The 16,566-nt window shown below is 55.3% G+C and overlaps 2 protein-coding genes across 2 annotated transcripts; both read right to left on the bottom strand.

Moving 5' to 3' along the window:
* Nucleotides 1–630: 630 nt before the first annotated feature.
* LOC310888841 (adenosine 5'-monophosphoramidase HINT1-like) lies at nucleotides 631–4,160 on the bottom strand. Its single transcript, XM_083852456.1, has 4 exons — nucleotides 3,976–4,160; nucleotides 2,453–2,558; nucleotides 1,551–1,758; nucleotides 631–1,334 (listed from the first exon to the last, which is right to left on the bottom strand). The coding sequence occupies exons 1-4, from the start codon at nucleotides 4,116–4,118 to the stop codon at nucleotides 1,288–1,290; spliced, it is 504 nt and encodes a 167-aa protein (XP_083708582.1). The 5' UTR covers nucleotides 4,119–4,160; the 3' UTR covers nucleotides 631–1,287.
* A 4,864-nt stretch (nucleotides 4,161–9,024) lies between these two features.
* LOC310888842 (adenosine 5'-monophosphoramidase HINT1-like) lies at nucleotides 9,025–12,541 on the bottom strand. The gene is made up of 4 exons (XM_083852457.1): nucleotides 12,368–12,541; nucleotides 10,845–10,950; nucleotides 9,943–10,150; nucleotides 9,025–9,728 (listed from the first exon to the last, which is right to left on the bottom strand). The coding sequence occupies exons 1-4, from the start codon at nucleotides 12,508–12,510 to the stop codon at nucleotides 9,682–9,684; spliced, it is 504 nt and encodes a 167-aa protein (XP_083708583.1). The 5' UTR covers nucleotides 12,511–12,541; the 3' UTR covers nucleotides 9,025–9,681.
* Nucleotides 12,542–16,566: the final 4,025 nt, after the last annotated feature.

Genomic DNA, 16,566 nt, shown 5'->3' on the forward strand with positions numbered 1-16,566 from the left:
GCAAATTTCTTCGCCTTCTACGGTTGTCTAACAGTGCCTATTAAGCAAAGAGATTACCAATCGTCTTCCTCCTCTACTTTCTCAGGAATTAAACACCTTTTGTGAAAGACTACAAGCGCTGATAGCATTAGCTAGACCTAGCTAGACCGACTGGGGAACAGTTGAACACGTAAATACTTACTCAAGGTCCATTTGCACAGGTTTCTTTGAGCAGTTCCATGGGCTCTTCTACGTCAACAAAACAGACCAATGAAAGAGACCAAGGACAAATACAGAAACAGAACAGTTGATCAAGTGCCAATTTAAGAAGCTTTCCCTGAAAGGGCAACAGCATCTCCACCTCCACCCACCCCTCCCCTCCCCTCCCCTCCCCCCCCCCAAGTAGTTGACTTCCACAACTATTTTCATCTGACCCCGCAAACGGCAAATTCTATATTACTTCGAGTAGAACAAGGGCTGTTTCTTGTTTCGGTTTGGTTTTTATCATTCAGCTTCTTCAAAAGACTTTAGTCATTCACAGCTGCAATCGTTAACCCCGCAAACAGATCCAGTAACAAAGATCATTCCTCCTGCTAAGGAATCGAGTTTCTTTGTGAGGAACGGAGTCACAAAAATCATTTCATTAGCAAGTTTCAAACACTAAAAATATTTAATAGCATTTTAACGCTCCCACGCTCCAGTAAGCCTTGAACGTAACCGCAATTAAACAAGGAGCACAGCAAAGCCAGAGGTCTAACAAAGCACGAGAGGTGATCGCATTTAAACGCCTTATGGTGCCTTTAGCTAATCCTTCTTCTAGTTCCTGAACAACGGACTTCGTTTAGGAAAAAAAAAGACTCTAAAAATACATACAAAAAAATAAAGGGAACGGCAGCCGAGTCTTGAACGTTCAGAAGCCGACTCAAGCATCCCAGAGCCTTCTACGCTTTGAAAAGCGTCTGTGGGAGAAATTACTTCTCGAAGTTGCGAAACCCACGACTGAAAAGAAAGCGGTAGCAAAACTCCTACGGTAGTCAAGAACAGGCTGACAAGCACCTGTCAGAAATCACACCGGGCAGAGTTTATTCTGCCTCCTCGGGACAGGGGCAGACAACAGACGATGCCTGGAAGCTTTCTTCCAACCTTATTCTTCTCTGGTTCTACATCTGCCAGTCCTCGATGCGGCTGTTTCGCAATAAAAGCACGCCCTTTTATTTGGGAGCAGGGGGAAGATAGCAAGGCCTCAAACACACAGCACATCCTAGATCGTCTTAGGGAGATGGAGACCCACAGGACCGCCGAGCGCTTCTATCTTCGCGTTTCAAATGACTGGGCAAACCACCATCTACACGACACTGTCAACAGACCGAAACATTCTTTTAACTTGCAGAACTATTTCCATCGGCAAGACACACAAGACAGAGGTCATATCCCCATGCTCCATCTTTATTGTGCAAGTGCTGCTCAAAGCTCTTTATTACCCTCCATAGACAGCCGTCCAGGAAAAAAAAAAAAAAAAAAAAATCATACGTCAACAGGGGCTAGATTGACGGGCAACATATGAAACCTACTCGGCGGCGACCCGTACGCGTGCAGTGACGCCTGCGGTGCAAAAACCTTAGCCAGGAGGCCGGCCCAACTGACCGCCACCCAGAATACGTAGATGTACACGACAGCCCGAAGGGCCCGAGGGTGGGCATTCACAGCCATCCGGAATCCATTGGTCAGGTCCAGGTTAGCAGCACACTTCTTGCCAACAACCATTACACGCCCAAGAAGCTGGAAAAAGGAAATAACGTTACCTAACATAACGTGCCACGACGCACAGAACGAACGCGAGCGGAGAACCATCCACAGAACACGGTTAGCTAATCCTTCACGATTCAACCGCTGCTCTTTGAATTACCCTCTAGACAGGAACAGACTACAAAACAGTCACAGAAGCTAAATTTGTCTCGGGGGTTAAAGCCCCCGTCATAGCTTCGGGCAACGTAAGCCGCTCTGGCGGAAAATAAAAGCTTCACGGTGCCTTTTCTTTTGCGTGGCCTCACAAAGCCTTGGAACTTGACTTGCATAGCTAACAGCGAAACAAACACCCAGCGCCGCTCAACCAGCTTTCCCTTTCCTCGCCTCTGACCTGCCCAAACCCCAAGCCCTCTTCTGCATACCACCGCCGCTGTCTGGAAACCGTGAAAACGGGCATCAGACCGTACTTCGGAACAACACTGCTTTTTGCACTACAAGCGCGTAGCCGGAGACCAGCATCGCTTTATATCGCCGCTCTTAGTCAAAAAGCTCAACTCCATTACAAGCTAGAGGCAAAAGACTACAGCATCGGAAAACCCAAAATAGCCTACTGTGCGCCCCTCCGCAACATCCAGAGGAAAAGAGGGGACGGGAAAGAGTCTAGGAAGTTACAAACTAGTTACAGGTACAGCCAGCCTAGCGAAAAGAAAGCTCCCACAGTACTCACAGGTCCGCCAGAATCTTCTGCTTCACATAACCGGACAACTGCCTTCTCAGGAAGGACTAGGAAAAAACACTGGAGCCTGAGGCGAACTATCACGGAACGCAAGGCGCTGGAGGAAGAGTAAACAGTTACAACGCAGTCAGCTTCAGAGAAAGGCAACAGCTTAAGCAAATCACTATGCCCCACCGAACTCGTCCTACCGAAGCAGATTATCAGGTACCCCAAACGCGCACGACAAAACAGCGATTCTTCTTAAGCGATCTTTGAATAGGCAAAGTTCTCTACCTTCTACACGCAAAACACACAAGCGGCAAACAATTGCTAACTGTCCTTCAGTTATGTCCAAATATTGCCTCGGCCAGAGGTAGGAAGGCATCTTCAAAGAACCCGGAGTAATCCGGCTGAGGCTGTATAAACTCTCCGTCCTCGATAACGCCACGTACTCAGGGGAAAGAACATTCCAAGTTAGCCCGTTACGGCCGGCTCTACGTCAGACACCTCCAGACCGAGGCCAAGGTATCACCTGCGAAACACGAATACCACCGATCTGTAGGAAACCATCGACTCGCAACTAATTGCGAGGGAACTCCCCAAATCACCAGCAGACCGAAACTGCATACGGCACCAGAAGCAGGATCCAGCACGCAAGGTGACGGGGGCAACGAGACAGCCGAGTACTTCAGATTAGCGACTTCCGGCAGTTTGATTTATTTTAGATGCGACTGAAACAGCGCCGATAAGACTCGATTCCACAGATGCTTTGCACTTCTTACTCACCATCGCCTTTCACTGCGCGACAATCGAGAATTACGAGCCTTCCTCACACTTCTCCCCCCTATAACATCGCTCAACTGTGAAACAGGCCTTCGGTACAGCGAGCTAAGCAAATTCAAGACCATTCGCTATAGCCAACTACACTCCAAAAGCAGTTCTAAGTTCCCCCCCTGCCTCAAGTGAGGACCAGCAGCCTGCGGGATTGACTGGCTTCTAGATGTTTAAGAAAGCTAGGAAAAGCTGCAATTCTTCCCTTTCACAAGCCACTTTGGAGAGAGCGTGCGCTCGCGTGCGCGGTGGGGGTGGTGCCATAACCAAAGCCTAGCACGGCCGAGCCGGGGCGTCTCTAGAACGCTGTCACGAGGCGCATCAAGACCTGCGTTTCTGCTACGCAGAAATGACTGATTACGGTCACTACTGCGATGCTCGCTGCCTATACGCAGGCAGTCCGAACCCCCAAGGAGACCGACTGCGCCGGCGACCCAGTACGCGCCGTGGCACCCCGGGGGCAGGCGGGACGCGCACCGAAGAAGCGCGGGGTTTTAGAGGCGCTGCAGTAGAGAGCGCCACGAGCCGGAGAGACCCCGACCGACCGACCGACCGACCGACCGTCCGTCCCTCCCTCCCGCAGCAAGGCCACCACCCGCCCTGCCGCACTCCCGGGACCCGCGACGGGCCCTCGTTTCAGAGGGCCTGCGAGCGGCCGAGGGAAGGAAGGAAAGAGAAGACTCGCACGACGACGCCGCGGCTACCTCCTCGCCCACGACCGCTCATCCTCACGGAGAACGTTGGCGGGGACCTCCTTGCCCTTGCAGGCGACCTCTCCGAAAGCGGCTGCAGCGGCAGCGCCGCCGCCGGGCCAGGCGGCCTGCGCCCTAACGATCCCGTCGGCCATGACGGCGCCCGCTCGGTACAACGCCCCCTCCCTTCCCGCACTCGGCCCGGCCCTCCGCGGCGCTCATTGGGCCGACAGATCGCCGCCGACCGCTCCCGCGCCTCGATTGGCTGCCTCGCCTGCCCTCTTCCCTTGTCCCCGCCCTCTCGGCGGCTCCGCTCCCGTCGACCCGGTGCTTATCGGCGCTCAGGGAGGTCGCGTGCCCTCGGGGCGCGGAGGGATCCGACCGGGAGGGAGGAAGTGGGCGCCCGAAAACGGGCTGGGCGGCTCCGCGGAGGGAAGCCGGGCCCTGCACGGCTGGGAAACGAGCTCCACAGAACGGTTGCTCCGATCATAGAATCATAGCATGGCTTGGCTTGGCAGGGACCTTACTTAAAGATCACCTAATTCCAACCCCCCCGCCCTGGGCAGGGACACCTTCCACTAGACCACGTTGCTCAAAGCCCCATCCAACCTGGCCTTAAACACTTCCAGGGACGGGGCATCCGCCACTTCTCCTGGCAACCCGTTCCAGTGCCTCACCCCCCTCTCAGGAAAGAATCTCTTCCAACTATCCAGTCTAAGTCTACCCTCTTTGAGTTTAAAACCATTACTCCTTGCCCTATCGCTCCTCTCCCTGACAAAGAGTCCCTCCCCAGCTTTCCTGTAGGGCCCCCCCTTTGGGTACTGGAAGGCCCCTCCAAGGTCTCCCCGGAGCCTTCTCTTCTCTCTCCAGGCTGAACCACCCCAACTCCCTCAGCCTGCCTTCCTGGGAGAGGTGCCCCAGCCCCCTGGTCATCTTCGTGGCCCTCCTCTGGACGCGTTCTAGTACGTCCCCGTCCTTCTTGTGCTGGGGGCCCCAGAGCTGAACACAGTACTTACTCTAGGTGGGGCCTCACAAGAGCACAGCAGCAGAGAGGGAGAATCACCTCCCTCGACTTGCCGGCCGCCCTCCTTTTGATGCGGCCCAGGATACGGGTGGCTTTCCGGGCTGCAAGCGTCCATTGCATTGCCGGCTCCGGTTGACGAGCTTCTCATCAACCAACGCCCCCAGGCCCTTCTCCTCAGAGCTGCTCTCCATCCATTCTCCGCCCAGCCTGGATTCGTGCTTAGGATTGCCCCGGACCAAATGCGGGACCTCGCGCTCGTAGCCCCAACTATTATTTATGACCCTATCAGCTCCACCCCAAACACGCTGGTGGCTTTTGGGCGCTGCTCCCCGCAGGCAGATCCCCGCTTTTGCCAGGGCAGGCCTTACCTTTTCAGAAGTTGCTCCACAACCTTCCCTGAGAGCCCCACTTCAACTGCTGGTGTTTCTAAGGGGGAAAGCTGCACCTCCCGCGCACGGGGTGGCGGGGAGGAATACAAAGCCTGTGCTCAGCCCTGGCACATCACAACTGGGTTTGTGCTCAGCTGGGGAGGAGGCTTCTGGAAAAATAGGCAGTGCCCCCCAAGGCTGCCCAAGCGTGGTCCGCGGTGCCCTGCAGCAGCCCCAGGGAGAGCGGAGCTCAAACTGGCCCGACACGGCGGCAGGGACGTGGCCGTCCCCACACGCGCGGTTCCTGCCTGAGTAGGCCACAGCGCTTCTGCCTCTCTGACAGGCTTGGAGGGTAACGACATCAGAATACGCTCGCTTTAGTTTGAGGTTCCAGCCGCTACTGCCATCGGGATGGCACACGGGGACGGGGCTGGGGCTGGGGGCAGGCAACCACAGGCAGCTTTAACATCTCAGTCCTCCCCGTCGGCCATCTCCCAGCTACCACGCGGGCCACTCAATGCGACCAGACACCAATTCACCCAAGGCAACAAAAATATTTACAGAGCTACACCTCTCCTCGTAACTGTTTGTTGTTTACGGCTGAAACCAGTCCTGGGATAGGATATGCCACCTGGACTGAGCAAAGCCTTTGATACGGTCCCTCACCACATTCTTCTCTCTAAATTGGAGAGGTATGGATTTGAAGGATGGACTGCTGGGCGGATAAAGAATTGGTTGGCTGGTCGCAGCCAAAGGGTTGTGGTCAACGGCTCTATGTCTGGGTGGAGGCCGGTCACAAGCGGTGTCCCTCAGGGGTCGGCCTCGGGACCGGTGCTCTTCAACATCTTTAGCAATGACACAGACGACGGAATCGAGCAAGTTTGCAGATGACACCAAGCTGAGCGGTGCAGTCGATACAACAGAGGGAAGGGATGCCGTCCGGAGGGACCTGGACAGGCCGGAGAAGTGGGCCCATGAGAACCTAATGAGGTTCAACAAGGCCAAGTGCAAGGCGTTGACCTTGGGCTGGGGCAATCCCAGGTATTTCTATAGACTGGGAGAAGAAGAACTTGAGAGCAGCCCTGCGGAGAAGGACTTGGGGGTCCTGATGGACGAGAAGCTGGACACGAGCCAGCAGCGCGCGCTTGCAGCCCGGAAGGCCAACTGTGTCCTGGGCTGCATTAACAAAGGGGTGGCCAGCAGGGAGAGGGAGGTGATTATCCCCCTCTACCCTGCTCTTGGGAGACCCCACCTGGAATACTGCGTGCAGGCCTGGGGCCCCCAGCACAAGAAGGATGTGGAGCTCTTGGAAAGGTCAGTCTCACCTCCGTCCCTGGAAAGGTGTTGGAACAGCTGGAAAGGTGTTGGAACAGCTTGTTCTGGATGCCATCTCCAAGCCATTGGAAGAGAAGGAGGTTATGAGGAGTAGTCAGCATGGATTCACCAAGGGGAAATCGTGCTCGACCGACCTCGTTGCCTTCTATGATGGCATCACCAGCTGCGTTGATGGAGGGAGAGCAGTGGATGTCATCTACCTTGACTTTAGCAAGGCTTCCGATACTGTCTCCCACGACGTCCTGCTAGCAAAGCTGAGAAAGCGTGGGATAGACGAGTGGACGGTAAGGTGGGTTGAGACCTGGCTGACCGGCCGAGCTCAGAGGGTGGTGATCGGCGGCGCAGAGTCCGGCTGCAGCCCTGTGACTAGCGGTGTTCCCCAGGGGTCGGTGCTGGGTCCGGTCTTGTTCAACATCTTCATCGCCGACCTTGACGAGGGAATAGTGTCCAGCCTCAGCAAGTACGCCGATGATACAAAGCTGGGAGGAGTGGCCGACACGCCAGAAGGCTGTGCTGCCATTCAGCGAGACCTGGGCGGGCTGGAGAGCTGGGCAGGAAGAAGCCAAATGAAGTTTAACAAGAGCAAGCGTAGAGTCCTGCACCTGGGAAGGAACAACCGCGTGTATCAGTACAGGCTGGGGGATGACCTGCTGGAGAGGAGCGCTGCGGAGAAGGACCCGGGGGTCCTGGTGGACGACAGGTTGACCATGAGCCAGCGGCGTGCCCTGGTGGCCAAGAAGGCCAACGGGATCCTGGCGTGCGTTAAAAGGAGCGTGGCCAGCAGGTCAAGGGAGGTGATCCTCCCCCTCTACTCTGCCCTGGGCAGGCCTCGCCTGGAGTACCGTGTCCGGTTCTGGGCTCCCCAGTACAAAAAGAGACAGGGATCTCCTGGAAAGAGTCCAGCGGAGGGCAACAAAGATGATACGGGGCCTGGAGCATCTCCCCTATGAGCAAAGACTGAGAGACCTGGGCCTGTTCAGCCTTGAGAAGAGAAGACTGAGAGGGGATCTTATCAATGATTACAAATATCTTAAGTGTGGGAGACAGTGGGACTTGGCCACCCTCTTTTCAGTGGTTTGTGGGGATAGGACAAGGGGCAACGGCCAAAAACTGGAGCACAGGAAGTTCCGCACCAACATGCGAAAGAACTTCTTCACGGTGAGGGTGACGGAGCGCTGGAACAGGCTGCCCGGGGAGGTTGTGGAGTCTCCTTCTCCGGAGATATTCAAGGCCCGTCTGGACGCCTACCTGGGCAGCCTGCTCTAGGGAACCTGCTCTGGCAGGGGGGTTGGACCCGACGATCTCTTGAGGTCCCTTCCAACCCCTACGAATCTGTATATACAGGAGTAAAAATACACGTGTTGATAGCGATAGGACAAGGGGGAATGGTTTTAAACTAAGACAGGGGAGATTTAGCTTAGATATTAGGAGAAAGTTTTTCACTCAGAGGGCGGTGAGGCACTGGAACGGGTTGCCCAGAGAGGTTCTGGATGCCCCATCCCTGGAGGCATTCAAGGCCAGGCTGGACGCGGCTCTGGGCAGCCTGCTCTAGTGGTTGGCAACGCTGCCCAGAGCAGGGGGGTTGAAACTAGATGATCTTTAAGGTGCTTTTCAACCCAGGCCATTCTATGGTTCTATGATATGCTCTTTGAAAGCGTACAGGCTAAAGGAAGGGTCAAATTGGTGCCTCGGGGGCAAATTTCTTCGCCTTCTATGGTTGTCTAACAGTGCCTATTAAGCAAAGAGATTACCAATCGTCTTCCTCCTCTACTTTCTCAGGAATTAAACACCTTTTGTGAAAGACTACAAGCGCTGATAGCATTAGCTAGACCTAGCTAGACCGACTGGGGAACAGTTGAACACGTAAATACTTACTCAAGGTCCATTTGCACAGGTTTCTTTGAGCAGTTCCATGGGCTCTTCTACGTCAACAAAACAGACCAATGAAAGAGACCAAGGACAAATACAGAAACAGAACAGTTGATCAAGTGCCAATTTAAGAAGCTTTCCCTGAAAGGGCAACAGCATCTCCACCTCCACCCACCCCTCCCCTCCCCTCCCCTCCCCTCCCCTCCCCCCCCCCAAGTAGTTGACTTCCACAACTATTTTCATCTGACCCCGCAAACGGCAAATTCTATATTACTTCGAGTAGAACAAGGGCTGTTTCTTGTTTCGGTTTGGTTTTTATCATTCAGCTTCTTCAAAAGACTTTAGTCATTCACAGCTGCAATCGTTAACCCCGCAAACAGATCCAGTAACAAAGATCATTCCTCCTGCTAAGGAATCGAGTTTCTTTGTGAGGAACGGAGTCACAAAAATCATTTCATTAGCAAGTTTCAAACACTAAAAATATTTAATAGCATTTTAACGCTCCCACGCTCCAGTAAGCCTTGAACGTAACCGCAATTAAACAAGGAGCACAGCAAAGCCAGAGGTCTAACAAAGCACGAGAGGTGATCGCATTTAAACGCCTTATGGTGCCTTTAGCTAATCCTTCTTCTAGTTCCTGAACAACGGACTTCGTTTAGGAAAAAAAAAGACTCTAAAAATACATACAAAAAAATAAAGGGAACGGCAGCCGAGTCTTGAACGTTCAGAAGCCGACTCAAGCATCCCAGAGCCTTCTACGCTTTGAAAAGCGTCTGTGGGAGAAATTACTTCTCGAAGTTGCGAAACCCACGACTGAAAAGAAAGCGGTAGCAAAACTCCTACGGTAGTCAAGAACAGGCTGACAAGCACCTGTCAGAAATCACACCGGGCAGAGTTTATTCTGCCTCCTCGGGACAGGGGCAGACAACAGACGATGCCTGGAAGCTTTCTTCCAACCTTATTCTTCTCTGGTTCTACATCTGCCAGTCCTCGATGCGGCTGTTTCGCAATAAAAGCACGCCCTTTTATTTGGGAGCAGGGGGAAGATAGCAAGGCCTCAAACACACAGCACATCCTAGATCGTCTTAGGGAGATGGAGACCCACAGGACCGCCGAGCGCTTCTATCTTCGCGTTTCAAATGACTGGGCAAACCACCATCTACACGACACTGTCAACAGACCGAAACATTCTTTTAACTTGCAGAACTATTTCCATCGGCAAGACACACAAGACAGAGGTCATATCCCCATGCTCCATCTTTATTGTGCAAGTGCTACTCAAAGCTCTTTATTACCCTCCATAGACAGCCGTCCAGGAAAAAAAAAACAAAAAAAATCATACGTCAACAGGGGCTAGATTGACGGGCAACATATGAAACCTACTCGGCGGCGACCCGTACGCGTGCAGTGACGCCTGCGGTGCAAAAACCTTAGCCAGGAGGCCGGCCCAACTGACCGCCACCCAGAATACGTAGATGTACACGACAGCCCGAAGGGCCCGAGGGTGGGCATTCACAGCCATCCGGAATCCATTGGTCAGGTCCAGGTTAGCAGCACACTTCTTGCCAACAACCATTACACGCCCAAGAAGCTGGAAAAAGGAAATAACGTTACCTAACATAACGTGCCACGACGCACAGAACGAACGCGAGCGGAGAACCATCCACAGAACACGGTTAGCTAATCCTTCACGATTCAACCGCTGCTCTTTGAATTACCCTCTAGACAGGAACAGAGTACAAAACAGTCACAGAAGCTAAATTTGTCTCGGGGGTTAAAGCCCCCGTCATAGCTTCGGGCAACGTAAGCCGCTCTGGCGGAAAATAAAAGCTTCACGGTGCCTTTTCTTTTGCGTGGCCTCACAAAGCCTTGGAACTTGACTTGCATAGCTAACAGCGAAACAAACACCCAGCGCCGCTCAACCAGCTTTCCCTTTCCTCGCCTCTGACCTGCCCAAACCCCAAGCCCTCTTCTGCATACCACCGCCGCTGTCTGGAAACCGTGAAAACGGGCATCAGACCGTACTTCGGAACAACACTGCTTTTTGCACTACAAGCGCGTAGCCGGAGACCAGCATCGCTTTATATCGCCGCTCTTAGTCAAAAAGCTCAACTCCATTACAAGCTAGAGGCAAAAGACTACAGCATCGGAAAACCCAAAATAGCCTACTGTGCGCCCCTCCGCAACATCCAGAGGAAAAGAGGGGACGGGAAAGAGTCTAGGAAGTTACAAACTAGTTACAGGTACAGCCAGCCTAGCGAAAAGAAAGCTCCCACAGTACTCACAGGTCCGCCAGAATCTTCTGCTTCACATAACCGGACAACTGCCTTCTCAGGAAGGACTAGGAAAAAACACTGGAGCCTGAGGCGAACTATCACGGAACGCAAGGCGCTGGAGGAAGAGTAAACAGTTACAACGCAGTCAGCTTCAGAGAAAGGCAACAGCTTAAGCAAATCACTATGCCCCACCGAACTCGTCCTACCGAAGCAGATTATCAGGTACCCCAAACGCGCACGACAAAACAGCGATTCTTCTTAAGCGATCTTTGAATAGGCAAAGTTCTCTACCTTCTACACGCAAAACACACAAGCGGCAAACAATTGCTAACTGTCCTTCAGTTATGTCCAAATATTGCCTCGGCCAGAGGTAGGAAGGCATCTTCAAAGAACCCGGAGTAATCCGGCTGAGGCTGTATAAACTCTCCGTCCTCGATAACGCCACGTACTCAGGGGAAAGAACATTCCAAGTTAGCCCGTTACGGCCGGCTCTACGTCAGACACCTCCAGACCGAGGCCAAGGTATCACCTGCGAAACACGAATACCACCGATCTGTAGGAAACCATCGACTCGCAACTAATTGCGAGGGAACTCCCCAAATCACCAGCAGACCGAAACTGCATACGGCACCAGAAGCAGGATCCAGCACGCAAGGTGACGGGGGCAACGAGACAGCCGAGTACTTCAGATTAGCGACTTCCGGCAGTTTTATTTATTTTAGATGCGACTGAAACAGCGCCGATAAGACTCGATTCCACAGATGCTTTGCACTTCTTACTCACCATCGCCTTTCACTGCGCGACAATCGAGAATTACGAGCCTTCCTCACACTTCTCCCCCCTATAACATCGCTCAACTGTGAAACAGGCCTTCGGTACAGCGAGCTAAGCAAATTCAAGACCATTCGCTATAGCCAACTACACTCCAAAAGCAGTTCTAAGTTCCCCCCCTGCCTCAAGTGAGGACCAGCAGCCTGCGGGATTGACTGGCTTCTAGATGTTTAAGAAAGCTAGGAAAAGCTGCAATTCTTCCCTTTCACAAGCCACTTTGGAGAGAGCGTGCGCTCGCGTGCGCGGTGGGGGTGGTGCCATAACCAAAGCCTAGCACGGCCGAGCCGGGGCGTCTCTAGAACGCTGTCACGAGGCGCATCAAGACCTGCGTTTCTGCTACGCAGAAATGACTGATTACGGTCACTACTGCGATGCTCGCTGCCTATACGCAGGCAGTCCGAACCCCCAAGGAGACCGACTGCGCCGGCGACCCAGTACGCGCCGTGGCACCCCGGGGGCAGGCGGGACGCGCACCGAAGAAGCGCGGGGTTTTAGAGGCGCTGCAGTAGAGAGCGCCACGAGCCGGAGAGACCCCGACCGACCGACCGACCGACCGACCGTCCGTCCCTCCCTCCCGCAGCAAGGCCACCACCCGCCCTGCCGCACTCCCGGGACCCGCGACGGGCCCTCGTTTCAGAGGGCCTGCGAGCGGCCGAGGGAAGGAAGGAAAGAGAAGACTCGCACGACGACGCCGCGGCTACCTCCTCGCCCACGACCGCTCATCCTCACGGAGAACGTTGGCGGGGACCTCCTTGCCCTTGCAGGCGACCTCTCCGAAAGCGGCTGCAGCGGCAGCGCCGCCGCCGGGCCAGGCGGCCTGCGCCCTAACGATCCCGTCGGCCATGACGGCGCCCGCTCGGTACAACGCCCCCTCCCTTCCCGCACTCGGCCCGGCCCTCCGCGGCGCTCATTGGGCCGACAGATCGCCGCCGACCGCTCCCGCGCCTCGATTGGCTGCCTCGCCTGCCCTCTTCCCTTGTCCCCGCCCTCTCGGCGGCTCCGCTCCCGTCGACCCGGTGCTTATCGGCGCTCAGGGAGGTCGCGTGCCCTCGGGGCGCGGAGGGATCCGACCGGGAGGGAGGAAGTGGGCGCCCGAAAACGGGCTGGGCGGCTCCGCGGAGGGAAGCCGGGCCCTGCACGGCTGGGAAACGAGCTCCACAGAACGGTTGCTCCGATCATAGAATCATAGCATGGCTTGGCTTGGCAGGGACCTTACTTAAAGATCACCTAATTCCAACCCCCCCGCCCTGGGCAGGGACACCTTCCACTAGACCACGTTGCTCAAAGCCCCATCCAACCTGGCCTTAAACACTTCCAGGGACGGGGCATCCGCCACTTCTCCTGGCAACCCGTTCCAGTGCCTCACCCCCCTCTCAGGAAAGAATCTCTTCCAACTATCCAGTCTAAGTCTACCCTCTTTGAGTTTAAAACCATTACTCCTTGCCCTATCGCTCCTCTCCCTGACAAAGAGTCCCTCCCCAGCTTTCCTGTAGGGCCCCCCCTTTGGGTACTGGAAGGCCCCTCCAAGGTCTCCCCGGAGCCTTCTCTTCTCTCTCCAGGCTGAACCACCCCAACTCCCTCAGCCTGCCTTCCTGGGAGAGGTGCCCCAGCCCCCTGGTCATCTTCGTGGCCCTCCTCTGGACGCGTTCTAGTACGTCCCCGTCCTTCTTGTGCTGGGGGCCCCAGAGCTGAACACAGTACTTACTCTAGGTGGGGCCTCACAAGAGCACAGCAGCAGAGAGGGAGAATCACCTCCCTCGACTTGCCGGCCGCCCTCCTTTTGATGCGGCCCAGGATACGGGTGGCTTTCCGGGCTGCAAGCGTCCATTGCATTGCCGGCTCCGGTTGACGAGCTTCTCATCAACCAACGCCCCCAGGCCCTTCTCCTCAGAGCTGCTCTCCATCCATTCTCCGCCCAGCCTGGATTCGTGCTTAGGATTGCCCCGGACCAAATGCGGGACCTCGCGCTCGTAGCCCCAACTATTATTTATGACCCTATCAGCTCCACCCCAAACACGCTGGTGGCTTTTGGGCGCTGCTCCCCGCAGGCAGATCCCCGCTTTTGCCAGGGCAGGCCTTACCTTTTCAGAAGTTGCTCCACAACCTTCCCTGAGAGCCCCACTTCAACTGCTGGTGTTTCTAAGGGGGAAAGCTGCACCTCCCGCGCACGGGGTGGCGGGGAGGAATACAAAGCCTGTGCTCAGCCCTGGCACATCACAACTGGGTTTGTGCTCAGCTGGGGAGGAGGCTTCTGGAAAAATAGGCAGTGCCCCCCAAGGCTGCCCAAGCGTGGTCCGCGGTGCCCTGCAGCAGCCCCAGGGAGAGCGGAGCTCAAACTGGCCCGACACGGCGGCAGGGACGTGGCCGTCCCCACACGCGCGGTTCCTGCCTGAGTAGGCCACAGCGCTTCTGCCTCTCTGACAGGCTTGGAGGGTAACGACATCAGAATACGCTCGCTTTAGTTTGAGGTTCCAGCCGCTACTGCCATCGGGATGGCACACGGGGACGGGGCTGGGGCTGGGGCTGGGGGCAGGCAACCACAGGCAGCTTTAACATCTCAGTCCTCCCCGTCGGCCATCTCCCAGCTACCACGCGGGCCACTCAGTGCGACCAGACACCAATTCACCCAAGGCAACAAAAATATTTACAGAGCTACACCTCTCCTCGTAACTGTTTGTTGTTTACGGCTGAAACCACTCCTGGGATAGGATATGCCACCTGGACTGAGCAAAGCCTTTGATACGGTCCCTCACCACATTCTTCTCTCTAAATTGGAGAGGTATGGATTTGAAGGATGGACTGCTGGGCGGATAAAGAATTGGTTGGCTGGTCGCAGCCAAAGGGTTGTGGTCAACGGCTCTATGTCTGGGTGGAGGCCGGTCACAAGCGGTGTCCCTCAGGGGTCGGCCTCGGGACCGGTGCTCTTCAACATCTTTAGCAATGACACAGACGACGGAATCGAGCAAGTTTGCAGATGACACCAAGCTGAGCGGTGCAGTCGATACAACAGAGGGAAGGGATGCCGTCCGGAGGGACCTGGACAGGCCGGAGAAGTGGGCCCATGAGAACCTAATGAGGTTCAACAAGGCCAAGTGCAAGGCGTTGACCTTGGGCTGGGGCAATCCCAGGTATTTCTATAGACTGGGAGAAGAAGAACTTGAGAGCAGCCCTGCGGAGAAGGACTTGGGGGTCCTGATGGACGAGAAGCTGGACACGAGCCAGCAGCGCGCGCTTGCAGCCCGGAAGGCCAACTGTGTCCTGGGCTGCATTAACAAAGGGGTGGCCAGCAGGGAGAGGGAGGTGATTATCCCCCTCTACCCTGCTCTTGGGAGACCCCACCTGGAATACTGCGTGCAGGCCTGGGGCCCCCAGCACAAGAAGGATGTGGAGCTCTTGGAAAGGTCAGTCTCCCCTCCGTCCCTGGAAAGGTGTTGGAACAGCTGGAAAGGTGTTGGAACAGCTTGTTCTGGATGCCATCTCCAAGCCATTGGAAGAGAAGGAGGTTATGAGGAGTAGTCAGCATGGATTCACCAAGGGGAAATCGTGCTCGACCGACCTCGTTGCCTTCTATGATGGCATCACCAGCTGCGTTGATGGAGGGAGAGCAGTGGATGTCATCTACCTTGACTTTAGCAAGGCTTCCGATACTGTCTCCCACGACGTCCTGCTAGCAAAGCTGAGAAAGCGTGGGATAGACGAGTGGACGGTAAGGTGGGTTGAGACCTGGCTGACCGGCCGAGCTCAGAGGGTGGTGATCGGCGGCGCAGAGTCCGGCTGCAGCCCTGTGACTAGCGGTGTTCCCCAGGGGTCGGTGCTGGGTCCGGTCTTGTTCAACATCTTCATCGCCGACCTTGACGAGGGAATAGTGTCCACCCTCAGCAAGTACGCCGATGATACAAAGCTGGGAGGAGTGGCCGACACGCCAGAAGGCTGTGCTGCCATTCAGCGAGACCTGGGCGGGCTGGAGAGCTGGGCAGGAAGAAGCCAAATGAAGTTTAACAAGAGCAAGCGTAGAGTCCTGCACCTGGGAAGGAACAACCGCGTGTATCAGTACAGGCTGGGGGATGACCTGCTGGAGAGGAGCGCTGCGGAGAAGGACCCGGGGGTCCTGGTGGACGACAGGTTGACCATGAGCCAGCGGCGTGCCCTGGTGGCCAAGAAGGCCAATGGGATCCTGGCGTGCGTTAAAAGGAGCGTGGCCAGCAGGTCAAGGGAGGTGATCCTCCCCCTCTACTCTGCCCTGGGCAGGCCTCGCCTGGAGTACCGTGTCCGGTTCTGGGCTCCCCAGTACAAAAAGAGACAGGGGTCTCCTGGAAAGAGTCCAGCGGAGGGCAACAAAGATGATACGGGGCCTGGAGCATCTCCCCTATGAGCAAAGACTGAGAGACCTGGGCCTGTTCAGCCTTGAGAAGACTGAGAGGGGATCTTATCAATGATTACAAGTATCTTAAGTGTGGGAGACAGTGGGACTTGGCCACCCTCTTTTCAGTGGTTTGTGGGGATAGGACAAGGGGCAACGGCCAAAAACTGGAGCACAGGAAGTTCCGCACCAACATGCGAAAGAACTTCTTCACGGTGAGGGTGACGGAGCGCTGGAACAGGCTGCCCGGGGAGGTTGTGGAGTCTCCTTCTCCGGAGATATTCAAGGCCCGTCTGGACGCCTACCTGGGCAGCCTGCTCTAGGGAACCTGCTCTGGCAGGGGGGTTGGACCCGACGATCTCTTGAGGTCCCTTCCAACCCCTACGAATCTGTATATACAGGAGTAAAAATACACGTGTTGATAGCGATAGGACAAGGGGGAATGGTTTTAAACTAAGACAGGGGAGATTTAGCTTAGATATTAGGAGAAAGTTTTTCACTCAGAGGGCGGTGAGGCACTGGAACGGGTTGCCCAGAGAG

The sequence above is a fragment of the Anser anser genome (genome assembly GCF_964211835.1).
Source record: "Anser anser genome assembly, contig: SUPER_W_unloc_2, whole genome shotgun sequence".
NCBI classification, from domain to species: Eukaryota; Metazoa; Chordata; class Aves; order Anseriformes; family Anatidae; genus Anser; species Anser anser.